The sequence below is a fragment of the Agelaius tricolor genome, unplaced genomic scaffold (genome assembly GCF_023055355.1).
Source record: "Agelaius tricolor isolate 1412-34295 unplaced genomic scaffold, bAgeTri1.0.p SCAF_16, whole genome shotgun sequence".
NCBI classification, from domain to species: Eukaryota; Metazoa; Chordata; class Aves; order Passeriformes; family Icteridae; genus Agelaius; species Agelaius tricolor.
Genome location: NW_027269276.1, coordinates 10,782,819 through 10,802,748, shown reverse-complemented (window position 1 = coordinate 10,802,748; position 19,930 = coordinate 10,782,819). Strand labels below are relative to the sequence as shown.

At 39.9% G+C, this 19,930-nt stretch overlaps 1 protein-coding gene across 1 annotated transcript in view; it reads left to right on the top strand.

The window, feature by feature from the left end:
* Positions 1–19,930, top strand: part of SLC12A1 (solute carrier family 12 member 1) — a 42,497-nt gene that overhangs the window by 17,584 nt on the left and 4,983 nt on the right. The window contains exons 12-24 of the mRNA XM_071441501.1: positions 1,077–1,184; positions 1,927–2,050; positions 2,952–3,053; positions 4,759–4,914; positions 6,603–6,702; positions 6,787–6,898; positions 9,325–9,465; positions 11,295–11,401; positions 12,255–12,337; positions 14,501–14,641; positions 16,564–16,695; positions 16,928–17,039; positions 19,440–19,526. Coding sequence (XP_071297602.1) covers positions 1,077–1,184; positions 1,927–2,050; positions 2,952–3,053; positions 4,759–4,914; positions 6,603–6,702; positions 6,787–6,898; positions 9,325–9,465; positions 11,295–11,401; positions 12,255–12,337; positions 14,501–14,641; positions 16,564–16,695; positions 16,928–17,039; positions 19,440–19,526 — 1,505 coding nt within the window. The remainder of the gene's footprint in view (positions 1–1,076; positions 1,185–1,926; positions 2,051–2,951; positions 3,054–4,758; positions 4,915–6,602; positions 6,703–6,786; positions 6,899–9,324; positions 9,466–11,294; positions 11,402–12,254; positions 12,338–14,500; positions 14,642–16,563; positions 16,696–16,927; positions 17,040–19,439; positions 19,527–19,930) is intronic.

Below are 19,930 nucleotides of genomic sequence, written 5' to 3'. Positions count from 1 at the left end.
GGCCAGAGACGGTCTGCCATTTTTATTCTTCAAAATAAAACTTAGGCTAAGCATCAAAGTAAAGCAGTTCTGCAGCCTGACAACCACAGGTCCCAGATCTCTGTTCAGCCCCTGTGCTTCATGGGCAGTGAGAGGAATTCACCACCCACCTGCACAGGCTTTTCAACGAGTCATTTGTAGCTTTTAAAGTCACTCACTTTTTTCCCAGCTGGCTCTGCTAAATGACAGGGCTGGGGAACCACCTTGAAAGGGATATGCTGTCCCTTTCATAGACTACTTTCCCTTCCTTCCTTGATCATTTACCATCCTTACTCCCACCTCAGTTCAGCTGCCCACACTCAGGGTACCCCTTAAAATCAGTAACCTCCCTACAGCCAGACAGATTTTCACTTCTTACATTTACCCCTGCCAGACTACAGCCATAAAATGGTATGACTGCATCTGACAAATCTTCAGGATGCACAGGTTTCTTTCCTGAAGTACTGCCCACACACCACCAATCACATCCATCCATCTTTTACTTTCCTTGCCTGGTGCCTCTCAACAGCCCTTTCACTGCAGTAGTCACCGAGGCCAGCCCAGCACTCCTGGGTGGGCTGAGGGAGGCCTGACCCTGACAGTGACCATCACTACTGTTGGCAGCACTGTAGCTCCAGCAGGCATTTTCTCTCATTTTTTGCCATATTAAATAAACAAGGAAAAAAAAAAAAACAAAATAAAGTACCTCCAACCACATTTCATACATAGGAGCTTTTTTCTGCCATTTCCACTTTCTCGTCTGCTACAAGCTATTTACTCATCAAGTAGAGGCTGTTACTTACAGCAATCAGTTAGTAAAGGCAGTGAGGAAATCTCAGAGTACTCATCTGCCCCAGCAGACAGCTGCATATTTGAATAAGAATTTGGCTTTGCCTCCATTGCTTTTAACTAAACCCAAAATAATAGTACAGTTTGTAGCAGATTAAATTTAGAACCATGAAAAGCAGAGACACATAGAGCACTTGAATGGGTTTGTCATTAAAAAGTGCATCCAAATGCAAGCCTATTCTTTTTTACCTTCATTTTTTTTCCTAAAGGTGATGAGCATGGTGTCTGGCTTTGGTCCTCTCATAACAGCTGGCATCTTCTCAGCTACTCTGTCATCAGCTCTAGCATCTCTTGTCAGCGCACCCAAAGTTTTCCAGGTAAAATTAAACCATCCATTTCCCTATACTTGGTTTTACTTCAGAGACAAAGTTGAACTCTGTGTGCCAAATGTAATGTATATTTAAGCAACATTGACACATGTGGCAGGAAGAGGCAGGGAAAACAATATGTAGAGTGTTTTTCAGCAGAAAAAGACAGGTCTTATCATCATACAAGGGAGATAATGTTCCTTTGGTCAGAGCTCAGCTTTGCTGCAGGAGCAGGGATACTCATGTGCCTGACATAAATAGCTTCAAGGGTACTTTCAGGACCACTTCTGTTTCCTTACAAAAAGCTACCCTGTGAGCACAGGAGCCCTCAGATCCCTAAGACTCAGGTGCTGTCAGGTGTGCTCTTAACAGACTGTCCAGAAGCTGTCTGGGCAGCAGCAACAAGGACAGACTGGAGGCAGAGAGCATGGGAGAGATAAGCTGTACAAATCAAATCAAGCCACTGATTTATGCTTCAAGTTCTCCCAATTTAGACTATATTTAGCTATTTAATTACCTTTTCATTTAAAGCACTGAATAAGCATTAAATGCCTGTGATTCTATAATAACCCAGCAGCACATTGTCTTATCACCTTATTTAAACGTTCATATGCCACAGCAGTTGATGTACTTGAAGCACTGAGATTTAACTTTTGTTTAGCAAAAGCCTGGAAAGCTGCCACTCACAGACAGTGACTGCTGCTGCAAGAAAGTGCTGCTTAATAGAGTTATGTGCTGATTTTCTTACCAGGCTCTTTGCAAGGACAACGTCTACAAAGGGTTAGAATTCTTTGCCAAAGGATATGGAAAGAACAACGAGCCTATCAGGGGATATGTCCTCACCTTTGCAATCGCCATGGCCTTCATTCTGATTGGTTTGTATAATGTTACACAGCTGCCGTAGTGTCATGCTCTGAAATGACACAAACTCACACTATAATACAATCAGTAGCTGCAGTTTGGAAAATTTCCAGTCGGGTAAGCTCTGATATAAACATAATCCAAGTCCCAGTAGCAGTTCCACTATTCCTAATGAAGGCAAAAAGAAAGCAGCAGGGATTCCAGTGACTTACCACCACCACCACAGCCTCATTCTCCAAGTGTGGAGTAGCTGCAATTCCTGTTCACTCTGCTGGAAGAGGGCAGTGCTCAGAACTCTATCAGAAATGGCAAAGTCACAATCTTTGAAAATGGTTTTCCAGTTTATATTGCACATAGCTCTGAGGTAATACTTAGGAAGCCTATTCTGCCCAAGCCTTTCCCACAGCCAGCTCCAAAGCAAATTCCAGTTTACCATAACTGGTAAAAGAAAATCCCAGCTACCACATTTAGGGGTGCAGGGATTGTTATCAGTTTTTCTAAGATTTGAAATTCAAACTCTTATGCTAAGTAAATAGGATGTCTAGTAGAGAATTCAGAATCCCACTAAAGTCGTAACTACAAGTATTGTTTTAAATGCATCCATCCTGTCAATTATGTATTTAAAATTCTGAACTTTTACATCAGATCTACATCATTAAGAGACAGTATGCTGAATCACAGTATCAAGGATAACACTGCATAGCACATGATGTTATTAAAATCAGGATAAGCAGACATAATTCATATGAATGAAGGTAGATCAAGGTGGCCTTAAATTAGTAACACATGAAAATACCCAAGCTCTTCCTGGATGATAAATGCAGACAATGTTCAGATTTAATGCATCATTAGGAAACAGCTAGCCAACAGCCCAGGAAACTGGTCCTCTGTCTGACTTGTGTATGTGTCTTGCAGCTGAACTGAATACCATTGCTCCCATCATCTCCAATTTCTTCCTGGCTTCATATGCTTTGATTAATTTCTCCTGCTTTCATGCCTCATATGCAAAATCTCCAGGTGAGTCTGTGTTCAGCAGTGATTTAAATATGGGCTTTATAGTCTGATCTCTGGAAGGTTTAGACTGTATGTCAGAGAAAATTGCAGTATGCATAAAGTATCTAAGTTATGTGATCTGATGTCTTATTGAACATGATATTTTATTTATCTCCAAAATATAATGGCTCTAAGTCCTTACAATGCCTACAGTCATACAGGATGAGAAAGGTGCATCCCACTGGAGAAAAAATTTCTCCTCGGAGTGATTTTTTTTTCCCCTTACTATTAAAAAATGCGTGGGTAAAAGCTTCTTGGTAAAAGCTTATTCATTGGCAACTCTGGCCAATGAAGCTGCAAGGTACAGTGGGGAATCATCACTCCCTTCTCCAAACCTACAGCAAAACGTTCAGGGAGATTCCTGAGCACAGTAACAGTGCTACAAGTGATGCTGCCTGGAGGGGAACATGCAGAGCAAGAGCAGGTCCATCAAACAGCACCAGCACAGCTCTGCAGTGCCTAGAAGCAGAATTGTAAAGAACAATTGTGAAGCACAATGAGGTCCTGTTCAGGGGTAACTTGAGATCCTCCCACTACATTTGCAGCAAAGGAACATTCTGGCTGTCAGATTTGTGCATTGCCACAGCAGAATGATTCTCACCATCTCATGAAGGAAGGGGTGACACCTTCAGGAATAAAGTCAATCAGCTGAGCAACACTGGTTTGGCACACAGGAAAGACAATTTCCTGCTTTATGAATTAGTTATTCAACTCAAGAAGCAAGGAATACATTTTTGATTTCCAGTGTGAAGAAACTGTAGTAGAGACATAAATGCCTGCATCAACTTCCTTCCTATAGATCTGTAAAGTGCCATTTGTTTAGAGGGCAGAAAAGATGAGCACTTCTGCTAATTACCTGCACAGCTGAACAAATGCAGATCTGCTCCATGCAGCCTTGGTGCTGAGTGCCAATTACCTCTACAGATTTCATCTGCCTACATCTGACTCTGCTCTGCCACTGCTTAACATTTCAGACAGAACTGCAGCCATTTTCCTTTTCTCATTTCCTCCAGTTAATTTCTGCCAATTCACAATGATAGATTACAATAATTGCAAGGCTGCAGGACAGAAAATTTCTTCCCAGCAGGTCCTTCCTATCCCCTCATTATAAAGAGGATCCAAGATGGGGTTGCTCAGCCTCTTGTATCTTCTGTGTTTTTTCCCTCTCCAAAGTCTGCTCTGTGGAACACCCGGCAGAGACCTGCAAATCATGAAGGCTCAGTGCTTGCCTCATCATTTTAATTGGTAGCAGGGGATGGAATCAGTACTGCAGCTGAAAAGCAGCAGGAATAATATCTTTTTAAAGTCAGTTGCAGATGATTTTATTTTTCTGCCACAAGGCCAGGCAATCTCCAAGTTTAAGACAGGTGAATTTACAGTATTGGGATAAATACTCCTCTCAGCAAGTGTTTAGCTACTGATAATAAGTTCTGTGTATATGCATCAAAAGTATACAATCATCAATTACCTGGAGTTACAGGTAATCTCCTTCTGATGTCCTAAAATATTCTGAATAAGCTTTAATTTTGCAAATACTTTTAAACAGAAGAGCTACTTCTGACAGAGCCTGAAACAAACTGCACATGGGATTTTATCCACAAAAATCATGGATCACCATTTTATCAATATATTTTATGCTCTTCCAATTTCCTCAATTCTCTTTAAACAGGTTGGAGACCTGCATTCAGATATTATAACATGTGGGTGTCACTTTTTGGAGCCCTGCTGTGCTGTGGGGTGATGTTTGTCATCAACTGGTGGGCAGCTCTCATCACTTATGCCATTGAGCTCTTCCTATATATTTATGTAACATATAAGAAGCCAGGTAAGGCCAAACCCCACTAATATTACATGTACATGTTGTGCTGCTAGACTGGATTTTAAAGGAATTAATTCTGCTAACAGAACTAGAAATTATTTTCGCGTGCTATCTTTATTTAGAGGGAAGTCCGAAGCATCCTGTTAAATTCCATGTAACACAGATTAAGTTGATAGTCTGGTGACTGCCTGTTTAACAAGCAGCTCAAGCGTGGTTCAGGGTTTTCTGTAAACATTCCAGCAGACTGGTTTATTCCCACCACATCTTTATGACATTTGGGCTTTTACTTGAGTAGCACTCATAATTTTTTTCCACCCACGCACAAAACCTTACCTGAATTTTGCAGTGCTCTTAAGCTGACTCATGCTGGGTCCTCACTCAAAATGTAAACCTGCTGCCCATTATACAATAAAAATGCAAGCTGAATTACTTATGAACTGATCATCCTCCAGCACCTCCCTACAATTCCCCCATAAATCAAGACAGATGGGCCCACTTTCCTGCTGGAAAAAAAACACTTAGTAGCTCAGCAAATCACAGGAGCTGTCCTCAAAAACCTGTGTCCTGTTCCAGCCAGACAGTCTGGCTATTCATATCGAGGACAAAACTAACCCAGGTCCAGATTTAGGTGCTAACCACCTGAATTACTTCTGCAGCAGAAAACATGAAACAAAACCAACAGATAAAAGAAGCACAGTTCCCAGCAACAGATGTACTTTTATTGGAGTTATCTTGGGACAGCAACACCTGGTCTGAGACTGTGTTATTGTTTCTCTTGCTGTTGCCTGTCCTTCCTATCTGTGCTCTCTCACACCCACTGGGATGGTCTGTGCTTCTCTCCCTGTAAATGTATCATCAGCTGCAGGAAAGCACACCCATCTCCAGTCAGTTGTCAAAAACATTCCAGGATTTCTACCCTTTTCTTGGATATTGCCAGGGTCCCTAATGCAAGGCAGCACATTAAAGCTTGGTTAAATTAGCTGAAGCTGCTGTACAAAAGCCCTCTGTCTCTTGCTAAGAGAGTGACTTTTGTTCAGCAGTAATTTACCAGCAACTGGAGGGTTCAGAAAAAACTAATATTCCTCAGAAAAGGTGACTTTACACAAACCTCCACTTAGTTGCACTTAATATTGCTTTGTATCTTGGCATAACAGGACTTAATCTGCATTCATGTAGATCTCAAAGCATAGAAAGACATTTCTTATATATCTGCACTGACCAAACAGCTGCACAATAATGAGAAAATGTGTATATGCCAAAATGGGCTTTGGAGACCAAATTTTGGCCTATACAGTAGAACAGAGCAAACTGGCACCAGCAATGTTCCTTCCTACTGGTTTCATTTGCACGTCCTGGAATTCCCCACCACATACACGACTCGGGGCTGTCCATTTTCTAATGGGAGAAGGACACAAAGTTAACGTAGCAAATAAGAAAACAGCTTTCAAGCAGGGGAAGAACATTCCCTACAACATTTAAATAAAGAATGAAACTATTTACTTGCATGGGGTTTTCTGCATCACACAAGCAAAACCAATCCCTTCTATTATGAAGCACAAAGAACAGATCTGTATCTATGAAGTACAAGAGAATATACTCTGCTCTTCGTAGAGAACACCATTGCTCATTTTTGCAACAGAATGTAAGGAGAAGCCTGTAGTTTAATGTGCATTATTTATCTTTATCATATGCAGAAGTAAACTGGGGCTCCTCTACCCAGGCTCTGTACTTTGTTAATGCCTTAGACAGCGCTCTGGCCTTAACGACAGTGGAGGACCACGTTAAAAACTTCAGGTAAGATTTCTAGTGAACAGTAGAATGGCTTGTCCTGAATCTGCACATCAGCCAATTATACACAACCTCTTTTTTCCCCACCAGACCCCAGTGCTTAGCATTAACAGGAGCTCCTATGGTCAGGCCTGCTCTGCTGGACATCACCCACGCCTTCACGAAGAACAACGGGCTGTGTATCTGCTGTGAGGTGTACACGGTAAGGGAACTCAGCCCACAGCCTGCACACCCAGCACCAGTGGGGCTGCAGGGCTCTGTTCCACATCCCACTCTCACCCAGCACACAGTGCTCCCAGCTGGGGCTGACTGGCAGCTGTGCACACCACCAAAGAGATTTGCACTGAGAATCAATTTCGTCATAATTCGTGACACGAAAGTTATCGGCTGATACAAAGCCCGCTGGTAAATGCCTCACTGAGATGCATTTCAAAGTTCACAGTAGGTGAATCAAAAATTGGTTTAAAGGGGAAAAAAAACCAACATTACAAGCAAAGATTTTAGGCTTAGAAAACAGAAAACCCCCAAACCACAAAATCTGAAGGGTTACTGTGTGAGAGTCAAATTACCCAGGTTCTATTTTCAGCTTTGTCACTGATTTGCAGAGGTGGGGATTGGCAAGTAATTCAGTTCTCTTTGCAGTGGTTCCTCCAAAACTTTTACAATGCTAATTTTGAGGATAAACATGCTCTTCTGAGATTTAAAGAGAGGAGCAAAGTGTATTTCTAGATATAAATACACAGCAAATGATGTATCTTAGAGGATGGAGATCTAGTCTCTCATTAGGACAGAACAAAAATAGATAGAGTTGTAGTGTAGGGAGAAAATGTATTTTAAATATTACAGTGCCCTTTTAATTTTGAGAGAGAGGAAAAAACCACAACAGCTTATGGCACTAAATGTGGCTGCAGAATTTAGATAATAGAATCAGTCCAGCCAAGATAATGTATTCCTCTATAGCAGTAAAGGAATAATTCATTTGATGCTGCCACACTGCAGAAACAGAGTAAGGAAGAGCCACGTGTGATTCTTCCCAAATCAAATAGATCTATAAAGAATGAATGGTCCTAATTCTTCCCTACTATAATTATTGTTCGATTTCCCAGTGAACTCACTAAGCATAGAACCAATCCCAACAAGATCCTGAGACTATGCAGCTTCCTAAAGTTAAGTTTCAGCAAGTTTTCTGAATTCTTAGGCATGTTTCTCTAAATATTAGTACTTTCTATGGAGAACTGAGATTTCATTCCTGTCGATACAAAAAATCTCAAACACCATTTTGTTAGTATAAGCTTTGTAATTGTTTAGGGGGGCTTTCTAATTATTTCTTCAGCAACTTAAGTGAAATTTAATTTCCTTGGTAATAAAAGTGTGACAAAATGAACCTTTATGAATTGCAAAATTGTGGTAAAAACCAGATGATAAATTTCACAATCACATTGAAGAGCAGCCTGCAATAAATATCACAACAAATGCAGCAAGACTACTCAGCCATAAATGTAACACCCAGCACATTCTGCCTCAAAAGCTGACATGCTGTTAGCAATGCATAAAGTTTTGAAACACCATGCCAGACAGAACATCTTCCATTCTTTTCTTCCAAAAGGCAGCAAGAAACTTTCCAGAAACATGGTGATACATAGCTCAGAAATGGACAAAATAACGATCACAACAGAACCTAAAGATGATTTCAAGATTACTTGTCTCTCTGAGGCTATGGCAGCATGTTGGCTTGAACAGTCTGAGCTTTAGTAAAAGGGACTCTTTCTGCTTTTACTCCCTGCCTACATGTACAATACTTCTTCAGGGTTAGTCCTCAGTCTGCAAATTCACTGGACTCCTTGTACAATTGCACAAACATTCCACAGGAGCAAAGGAGGAGCAGGGGAGGACACAGGCACCTGGGAGAGGGGTGGGTCTGGCCCCTGGGCCAGCAGAAACACATTGTGCAAGCCAGTTACAAAACCACCTTCAGGTGCTTTCCTTTGAGAGACAGGGAAGAAGGGCAAAACTTGTTTGTTTCCCCTCCTCACTCACAATGAAACATCAGGCTTATTGTTCAAGTTATTATTCCCAGCTCTTCATACATCCAGGATCAAATCCTTCTTAAGTTATATCGATGTTCTGTGGCTTGGATATGCACATGGATTTTTTCCCATTAAACTACCAGATGACCACAGAAAGAAAACTAACAACAAAGGCTTTTGCATCTTTAATTGCATTGCATCAACTCTTTTCTCTTATGTCAGTAGACAGGAACTTAACCATGTATATTTAGATCTGCTGAGACTCTTTTACATAGTCAAGCCAGGGAGGGACTTTATTCACTCTGAGCTGCTTTATCATACCTTAGATGTTTTTTTAAGATGTTACAATCCATAGTACATCTTCCTTCTGTCAGAATCACTGCATTTAAGTAGCATTAACAGCCTCAGCCCTCTCAAACAGAATATGAATAATGTTTGCAGCACAGATATTTTCAAAGGGCTGAATCTCTGTGGACCCTTTTTGGAAAGGTATTTTTCTGACTCTCCATTTGCTCCCACAGCAGACTAGGTAACTCCTTCAAAATCACTGTGTGATGTACAATACAAAGCCTTCATAATAATATTTTACTGTATCATGCAGGGCCCACGCAAGCTGTGTGTTAAGGAGATGAACAGTGGCATGGAAAAAAAGCAGGCCTGGCTCACAAAGAACAAAAGAAAAGCCTTTTATGCAGCAGTGGCAGCTGACAGCTTCAGAGATGGAGTCAAAAGTCTACTTCAAGTAAGCTTTTTGTTTACAGAACACACAGGAGAGTGTACATCAAAGCATCCCTTTATGTGAGACATTATTATTTGCTTGTGAAGAAGCTCTACATATATATGGGTAATGTTATAGACAGAAAGGGGGTACATGTATATTACATTACAGATTATTTCATAAAGATCTAGTTCTGGGCTATGGAATTATGAGACAAGGCATACTGATACTAATTCTCTCCTAAATGAATGAGACACTATTATGAAAAAGAAGAAGCATCTACAGGGCAACATATCAATGTCTATGCAGCTGACACTTGATACACTTCAAATCAATTCTATTGTTTGGTATTACACAGCATATTAAATATCTGAGAATGTTTGGCACATTTTCTGCAAATATACATTCTCTGCAAAGAGCGAGAAGGTCATTTAAATAAAAGTCTGCAATATTTTTCTATTACTCTAAGAATGCAGGAGATCATTTCCAACAGTCCATTTAAAATGGCCATAATAAATGAAAACAGTGTCTCTGTGCCTTCTTCCCATCTCCTTTCCTCTCTCATATACATGAATATTTAAACATATAAGTACTGACACAAAATATAGAGAAAATTCATATCATTTTCACAAAATACACTGCTGAAAAAACAACAGTGCCAAGTGAGACAGTAGGGAGCCAACTAAGATACTCTGGATAAGTCACCCACTGGTGTCCTACCAGGGCTCTTTGTACACTTGCTGAATGGACAGGACAATTGAGCGAGATGAAATGCTCTTAATAAAGATCCCTTTGTTCTGTAAAAGCCTCACAAAGACACTTCATCTTGAGCTTATACATTGTCTCAGTAGAAGACCTTTGTGATGTTTTTGAGAAGTGCTACAGTCTGATGATCTCTTCCTTTCCATTACTACATAAGCATTATTGACAAAGTCAACTGCTGGACCCCAAATAATTCCCTTCCAGCAAACAGAAGGATAACCATATCATCGTTATTGCAACCTAAAGACATCAGCAACAATTGCTGATTCCAACATAAACAGTGCTACTCAAAAACCCCACCAAGGTTCCAAGAGTTTTCACCTATTTTCTGTTTGCTAGTAGTAAAAAGTTGGCAAGTGTAACAACTTTACAAGCTGGTGTTTTGTGTGTCTCCACCTAAAGGTTCCCAATACACTGAATATTTAGATTTCTATGAACACTAGGTTAGCTGAATCTAGATCTGACTTCCCTTACTTGTCCAAGTTTTAGCATCCAGAACCAGCTTTGAAGGCAAACGAATATCTTGCCAAACCATTTATTTTTCCTGTTTATGAACCATAATTTAATCTACAAAGCATGCTCAGCTGATTTTGGATCATCTTTTGAAAAGAACACAGCAAATGAAACAGCAACAGTTTCCAAATTCAAGGCAGAAAAATATTCTTAGGAGCCTATCCCTTCTCTGTGTATCTGAGATGTTTTAAGAGACTACAGACCCACTTCATCTACTGAGTATTCCAAAGCTGATTAAAGCTTTGTGACATTATATCAGAATGAACATACAAACAGTTCTTGAACTCCCTCTTGATTCCAAGTTATTGAACCATTTTAATGAGAGCATGTCAGAAGAAATGCAAATGAATGCTAATTTAGCAAAACTACACTTCTGTCATCTAAAATAATTTATAGTTGGAATGATTTAAAGGCTAATCTCTCTGCTTTCTGCATGGGTATGAGCACGAAGGGCATTTATGAAATGCAATCTAGTTGTGTCTCCAGAACATTACTTCAGTTATCTTTTGCCATTACTTTTCATTTACAGTAAAAGCATGAATGTGTATCTCCCTCAAGCAGTGTTTTAATATTGGCAGGCCTCAGGCTTGGGCAGAATGAAACCCAACACCCTGGTGATTGGATTTAAGAAGGACTGGAGAAGTGCACCTGCCACTCAAGTTGAGAACTATGTGGGCATTATACAGTAAGTCAGCTCAGTACCTCCTTTTTCACTCCTCTTAGACAAGATTAATGTAGCATTTCCATAGAGAATTTCATGTGTAGAAACAATGCAAGGACATAGGTACAACAAACCTGGGCTCACACATCCTAGCTCTGTGGCTGAAGTTATTGTCCATCAGAAAAGGTTCATGGGCTTCCCACACCTCACAGGATCTGCTTTGCAAACACCTGGCACCATCAGAGCTGATCTGGCTTGACAATGCTGAAGAAGCTGCACTGCTGTCAACAGTGCTTTTGCAGAACTGTATTTTCCCATTTTTAGTGGCCAGGAGCTCAGAGAAAAACAATGCTAATGTACATACTAAGGGAATAAGAGAACATCATGGAATTCTTCTTTTAAGCCTAAGAGACAGAGGAAGAGCTTTGCTTTAAATCTCATGTGTGCCTAAGGCTCAGCAGCTCTGTGGGTTGGGATTTAGCTAGGAAACAAGTCATTTTAGAACAGGCTTCTCATAGATGCTTGCTCAAAATTCACTTGTAAAGCTGAAGCAAGTTACAGAGCAACAAAACCCACCTTGGCTTTATTATTTCCTCAGAGAAGGCAGAAAAAAATTACCTTATAGCAACCTAGTTCCTAAAAAAGTGCTGTCTGAAAGACCCATTTCAGGAATAGCTGATGTGTTCCCATGCCCAGTCAAACCTTTTTTTTAAATGAGGGAACATAAGTACTACAACTTTATCTGGGACAATTCCTTCTGCAATTTTACCTAGTCTGTCCTCTCTGTGAACACTTTCACGGATCTTTTCAAAATAGCTTTCCTCATCAACATGCACAAAGTAAAACCACATTTACTCTTCCTTTTCTTTCTTTCCAGTGATGCCTTTGATTTTGAGCTCGGTGTAATTATCATCAGAATTAGCCAAGGGTTTGATATATCTCAGGTCCTTCAGGTTCAAGGTATGTAGTGACTCGACAGCTGAATATCTCTGCTGGTTAGATGCACAGCATAAGGACTCTGACACTCACAAGAGTCACCATCTGCTTCCTAGAATAGTTCCTACACTCACAACTTCCACAGTTCGTCCTTGCTTGTGCAGTTTAAATCCTGCCTGAAATCCTTGCTGATCACTGGCAATGACAGGAGTCCAAGCCTCACACATTAAGGGGCTCTGCACACCAGAGAACTCAACTCCCAAAGCAGTTCCAGCACAGGCACAGACTAAAGCAATAAAATCATATTGTGCCACAGCAACCAGTTACCCTGCTGCAGATTTCCTTCCTGTTCATGGCACAACTCCTCTCTCTGCCTACCTGACACCTCTGGGACAGACAGGAAATGGGAAGCTGAGCTTTTGGTACCATCTCTGTGCAACTGAGTCCCACAGAGTTCCCACCCCTACAAAAATCTGAAATCCGCAGGGAACATCAGCTCTCTCCCCCATTTCTGTTCATTCTTCCTTAGGCTAGCAGCGCATATCCCAGGGGGGAAAGGGCAACTCTCCCGCCATTTCGGGAGACATGCCTTTGTGCGGCAAAGGCGGAACGGTTCCCCAGGGCGGCTCTGCCGCTGCTCCTGCTTGCCCGGAGCAGCCGGGCCGGGCCGGGCCGGGCGCTCCCGCTGCGGCGGAGCCGGGCCCGCGGCTCTCTGCTGCCTCCTGCTGCCCGCCCGCCGCCATCGCGGGATCGGGAAGGAGCGAACCGCCCGGAGCAAATCACCCCAGAGGGAAAAGCGCCAGAGACCCCTCTAAGGAACAAGGGGAGATGAACGCTCCCTCACACCGGCAGCTCGATGTGCTTGGAGACCCTCGGGGCAGAACTACAGGACCAAAATAATCAACTTTTTCTTCACCCCTGCTGATTTCTGAGAGGGATCTCGCTATCTCTGCCTGATGCGAGTCAGAAACTGAGTGCTCAAAATGTATAGTCATTGGAACACCTGTAAAAATACAGTGAAAACAACTCTGCAATCTTACAAATGAGCAAATGTTCTCCAAGTGTTGTGACACAAGGAGTAAGAAAGAATTAAGGGGGGAGCCTCAAATACAAAGAAATGTTTTGAAGAAGATGCAGAGTCATTGCAGTGGAAAAGAATGATCATTGTGTTCTCTTATACTTGGTACAGCATTCTGTTCAATAGAAAAACTGAAATTTTAGCTTTGAATAACCATTAAGTTTGTAGCTATCACCATGTCTAATAATCAGAAGTAGGAGACTGTCATTAGTTAAAAACTAAAAGAAAGTATAATGTTTCTGTTGGCAACTGAGTGCTAACAGAGCTAATAATGTCTGGCTAGCAAGGGGTTATTCTACTTTTTTAACACAATGTCTTAAATGAACTTACCTCATATTTAGTTAATTTATTACTCAAATAGAAGATTTCCTTATGAAAAAAGTTTTCTGCAGGCAAATGCCTGAATCATATTAATTAGTGCCTTACCATAATATATTCCACAATAACACATGGTATTTTTTTCTCAGCAAAAGCATAATAATGCTAAGATTGAATTGTTCTTTTATATTATTAAGTTTACAAAATTAATTGGCTAAATCTTATATCTTTGCAACTTAATGCTTAAAAAAAAACAATGAAAAATATTTCTGCATGGAGAATAATTGCATATTCAGGATCCTTATGTATTTCTAAGAATCTCAAAGTACAAACCATGAGACTTTGTTCTAAGAAAAGAGACCCACAGGCTAGAACTAAATACCTCAGCTTCCTCAGTGTAGGAAAACAGCTTTCCTTATGTCTTTTCAAATTCTTGGCTGAAGAAACCAACTAAACATCCACAAAAATAACTCAATAAATAATATCTCATGCAACTTTAAAATGTCATAATACTGAATTGAATTTGGAAGAGACAACCTGAGAGCAGCTGGCACACCACAGTGTTGTAGGCACAGGCATCCCAAGCTAGGGCTTCCAGAGGTGAATTTTGCTTACTTCTCCCTACTTGTTTGGAAAGAAAAAGCATTTTAAGAGAAATTTTCATACCAGGAGCTTTACATTGTCTACAAAGTACCACAACAGCAATTACATCATCACCATTAGCTCAGTAAGGGATTTAATTTAAAAGACAGCAATTTCTTACCAGTTCTCTTACTTTTTCTAATATACAGAGGAATTAGAGAAGCTGGAGCAGGAGAGATTGGCACTTGAAGCCACCATTAAAGAAAATGATTTTGAAGAAGGAAAAAGAGGTATCTGCGGATTCTTCAAAAAAGCCAGCACATTGAATATCTCAAAACACGACACAAAGGGTAAGTTCCAAAATGACAACTCCTCCCCAACTATTCAATGCATCACACTTTCACCAATATGCAAACTGGAATTTACTCCAAGCCAAAAACTCCTGAGCCACACAGAAGCCCCTGGAACAGAACCTCCCTTGTGCAAACTGTGGTGGCCAAACCCTGTAACACAGCACAGGGACATCCTCTGCTCACAGGACACGCTGTCTGCAGCACAACCATTCCCCCTCATTTGACAGATAAACTTCTCAGCTCAGCTAATCTTCACTGCTACTTGACAAAAACAGAACATGGTTATTAAAGTTTGAGGAATTCAGAACAAGTTGGTTGAGGGGGTTTTGGGGTTGTTTTTGTCTTTTTAATAGGGTGTTTTAAGCTTTTAAACAGAAAAAAAGCTTTTAAGCTTTTTTCCCTCCTCTCTAAAGAAAATAGGAACATATGCACAATAGGCAGGGAAGAAGCATTCTTACTTTACTTAATATACACACACAACCTTAGTACACAGCTTATAAACAGGTAAAAATAGCACTGCTCTATAGTCTAAGCATAATTTCATAAGAATGCACAAGTGAAGGTGGTAAAAAGTACTGAAAGTACATACACAGCATACTGTCAAATAACTAACACATTGATGTGTAGGTGATGAAGTCAATATTACATTTCAGATATAGTGAAATGATACAGACCCAGTTTAAGGTCTCATTTCACAACTGCTAGGCTGTAATGATAATGACCCACCTGAAGCCATGCTTGTACACAGACATGTATTTTGTGAGTTTGCACCTGCAGAGACAATTACATCTGGCTGTGCGTGCAATTCCCACAGGTGCCAGGAAGAGCTACAAACTGGGAACATAAAATGCCATTATTCTTCAGCTGGCAGGCTTCAGTTGATTTTGTTTCAGTAGAAAATATTTTTATGACAATTCCAAGAGTGCCTACCCCTGTTTCAACTTCCCTTTTTGATTTAGTTGAGAAATGCAGAAAGTAAATACATATTACACATTTTGGCTCTCTGTATTAGATAGATTATGTTAATAAATAGCCCCACCTCTCTGTTTTGTTTTGATGTTCATACTCTCCAGAGTTGTTCCATCTCCCAGCAGAGATGCTAGAACTGTAGAGGAAAGCCAAAAACTGCTTTAGAACTATCCTGTATACACTCCAGAAACACAGGAAAACCAAACAAAGCATTTTCAGAACCTTGCAGACCAGAGTAAAACCTCTAAAGAAACCTGTTTGTTCCACTTAGAATACTGCTCTGACACCATCTCTTTGAAATCATTGAAAGAGAAGCAGTAATAAAGCCAGAGGCCTCAAAAGGTGGAATGAGAGAAGGTACTGTTAGTACAGAGTCAGGACTGCATCTTTTAAAGCCAGCCAAGCAAACAGCAAGAACCAAAATTTATTTCCAATTGTCAGTGACCATGTCAGCATAGGGAAACAGCCATATGTGCTCGTGTTCTCCAACTTCCAGCTTCACCCATGCTAGCCCTGCACCCCATCAGCTCATTGCATCCACTCTGACTGTGTCTTTCAGGAAGCTCCGTATTTTACAACACAGCTGAGCTTGTAAATGATGCAAAATGACACATTTACTTCTAAAATCTATCAGATATCCCCCAGTTACTTTTTAAGGCCCCAGTGAATTTTACATTAACTAAAAAGAGACAGAGAACAAATAATCAGGTAACTCTTTTCAAAATGTTATAGTCTAGGGACAATGTGTTACACAAGCTTTGGTTTCTGTGTGTATGAGAAAATTAAAAGTCCAAAGCATCTACTCTGTACCTTTTTTTTCAGATTTAAAGGCCAGAAATTATGTCAGAAACAGTTCATTTTCTTGAAGTTTTCCTTCCACTGGCTCCCTAAAGCTACTTATTGCCTCACTTATCAGACATCCTTCCACATTTTTTTCTTTCTCATTACAGAGAGCACCATTAACACCATGCAGTCAATGCACGTGGGTGAATTCAATCAGAGGCTGCTAGAAGCCAGCACTCAATTTAAAAAGAAGCAAGGAAAAGGTACAATTGACATTTGGTGGCTGTTCGATGATGGAGGTAAGGAATTTGAGTAAGAATCACAGGGAGAGAGATTCCTCTGTTACCAAATATAAAAACAGACTTGGGAAGTTGAATAAAACTGCTTTTTATTAAGCTTACATAATCAATTTTCTGTCAGGATTAAATGTTTTAAAATTAAATTACATCCAACATTGCTTAAGTGAAAGATGTAATTTTTACCATACAATGCACTAACTTGACATTCCTCCAATTTTCTGTGTTCTTCCAGGTCTAACAATCCTAATTCCTTACATTCTAACTATCAGGAAGAAGTGGAAGAATTGTAAATTAAGGATCTTCACTGGAGGAAAAGTCAATAGGATTGAAGAGGAAAAACTAGTGTAAATATAACTTTATTTGTCTCACTGGTTTAAAGAATTAGAATTAATGCTGAATATAATGCATATACAGCAGGAAGGTGAGAAATTTTCAGCACAACTGGTTTGTTGTACTGTGGGCAGCATGAAAAAAAATGTACTTGATTGAAAGGTGTTAAGCTTATGGCATAGCCCTTAAGGCTCTGCAAATGGTGATTACCAAAGGAAACTCACATCCAGCACTTTTTCCCATTAATAGGTCATATTCCCTTCTCTGAGAAGAGCAGTCTACACTCTGTAATGAGAATATAATTACTTTTATGGGATTTACATGAGACTGTCCAGGTAACAGGAAGTGAAATGGCACATGAAGTTCTCACATGCAAATAGCATAGACAGATAACTCACATAAATGTGATTTACTGTGGTAAAATATAAAGAAGTTAAACAGCAAGTTAATCAACTTTAAGGCCAAGTTGATTTTACTCAGATTTCATAATCATCATTTCATAATCATTTGCCTTTGAGCAAATGAAAGGTACTAACACAAATTTATTTTTATCACCACTGCATGTAGGACCTTTCCTTCCTAAGCACTTCACACATTACAGCACAGCCATTTCAGCACCAGTGGAAGCAGCTCAGGTTGGGATGAAAGTCAGTGCTTAACAAAGAGCAGAAGCATCATGTAGAAAGTTAAAAACAACAGCTCCAGCCAAAACTCCAGTGGCAAACAAGTGAGAGGGGTGCAAGGACAGGTGTTAGAATCACCAGCTTCACTAGGATTACAACACAGTGCTTTGGAAAGGCAGCTGCCACAGATGTTCCCTTAAAGCAAAAGGGAACACATAGAACAAATTTTACTCCACTGTGGTTCCCTCAGTTTTAAACAGTACCCTAAAGTTAATGTACCTCTGCAGAAGACATTCACAAGTGTTTGTACAAACTATCCTTATAATTAGGTCAAACAGCCCTAGAGCTGTTCAAGGACCTGCTGGGAAGTGTTCTCTGCCCCTGGTCCAGACTCTGCCCACTCCTGGCTGCTCAGGACTGCAAGCAGGCTCCTGAACCCCCATGTCACCTGATTTTGCTGGAAGTAGGAAGTTTTGCCACCAAATGGGATTTGTCAAAACATGACAGTTCTCACAGAGGCAGCTCTGAAACACCCTGCATACCCTGCTTGTCCCACAAAGGCCAGAGTAACCAGCATGATCAGGACACCTGACAAAGACCCAGCTTGTCCCCAAGAAAATATGATGTGTCTGTATTGCTACCTAAACACCAGCATTCCTCAGAACATGGCCTACCTGCCACATGCAAAAGCCTTCAGAGACAAATCTGGGCTGGGTGATTCCTCCCTTCCCTAGGTAGATCTAATACTAAATCATCCAAGTACAATTTCAGCCAGGTATTTTGAATTCAGAAGTCAAATTTAACTGGACTTTTACTAGCATGCAATCCCCCAAATATTAAAACCTTTTCACAGAAGTTGAGATTTTGCTCTTTATTGTGTTTAAAACAAGGATTGCCATCAGGGACATCAAGACTTATACAAGCTTTTTATATAAAAAAAGGTTGTATATGTTCTTTTTATATAAATACATGAGAAGAAAGAGTAAACTCTCAGGTCATAAACAAATATGTATTTCTACCATGGTTTGCTCCTAGGAACTCTCTGACCTTTTCAAAATCCAAAGCTAGCTATTCTACCAAAAATAGAAACAAAAAAGGAGGTGGGAGAAGGAAGTGTGGGGAAGAACCACGAGATCCCAATCATGGTTCAAACAAGGGCAAAAGACCTAATTAAACCTCTCTATCCTCAACACAAACACACAAAAACCTATAAACTATTCCTTCTGCCAAGGAAAGGCAAAAAAGCAAATAATTTTTTTATGAACATGTGTAAAGACAACATGCAAGTAGATCAATATAAATTCATAAATGAAAAAAGATGAAGATTCATTAAGTATTGGACCTTCAGGTCCAATATTTTGACCAACACATGCACTACCAGTACTGTAAAACTCCATCCACAGCATTCTGCCAGTAACAGAGTAACAGAAGCCTTCTGTAAGTATTGGAGAATTCTGACCTACTGTATATTGAATATTCTTCCTTCATAACTCAAGCCTTCGGGAATACTTAAAGTACCAGTGTTTTCCCAAAATGTAAACACCCTGCCCTCTGTCTGCTATTAATTTCTTTTTATTTTTGTGATTTTCATCAATCATCAGCTAAATGAATTATAGTACAGCAATCATATTAATCCAGTTCTGCAATTAGAAATTGAAACACTAAAGCATTTAAAGTAATTTGTCATATAGTCAAAGATATAAAATGCAGTTGTCTAACTCATTTACAAGTGTTCTTTGATATAGGGCACTCCAAAGTACAGTGATAAAACATTCTCTCTTTTGTTTTCAGGATGGCTTCACTCCTAAGCAAATTCAGAATAAAATTTGCTGATATTAATATCATTTGTGATATCAATATAAAGCCCAACAAAGAGAGGTAAGAAGCATTACCAAATCCACTATTTAGCAGCCAGCCTTTATCTACAGCTTATTTCTTTTATGTTGAAAACTAAAAGAAAAAAAAAACAAAGCACAACACAAAATAACACTGTCACTTCATTGTAATCATTTTCTAAGTATCAAGAGCAGGAAAAAGAAAAGGGTTTCTATGGACCATTGGAGACTTGACTGGAGAAATGCAACTAAAGAATATAAAGGTTTTATAACTAGATACCTAAAGTCCCCTTTCAGTGCTCTCTTGATCTCTCAAGTAAAATCTTTTAATCATATAAAGAACTGTGCAATACAAATCTTGTTTTTCCTCCAGTACAATGCAGTGTTTTTACATAAATAAAAGCTACCAAAAAGAATTCATATCTGGCATTAACATAAAAAGCCACA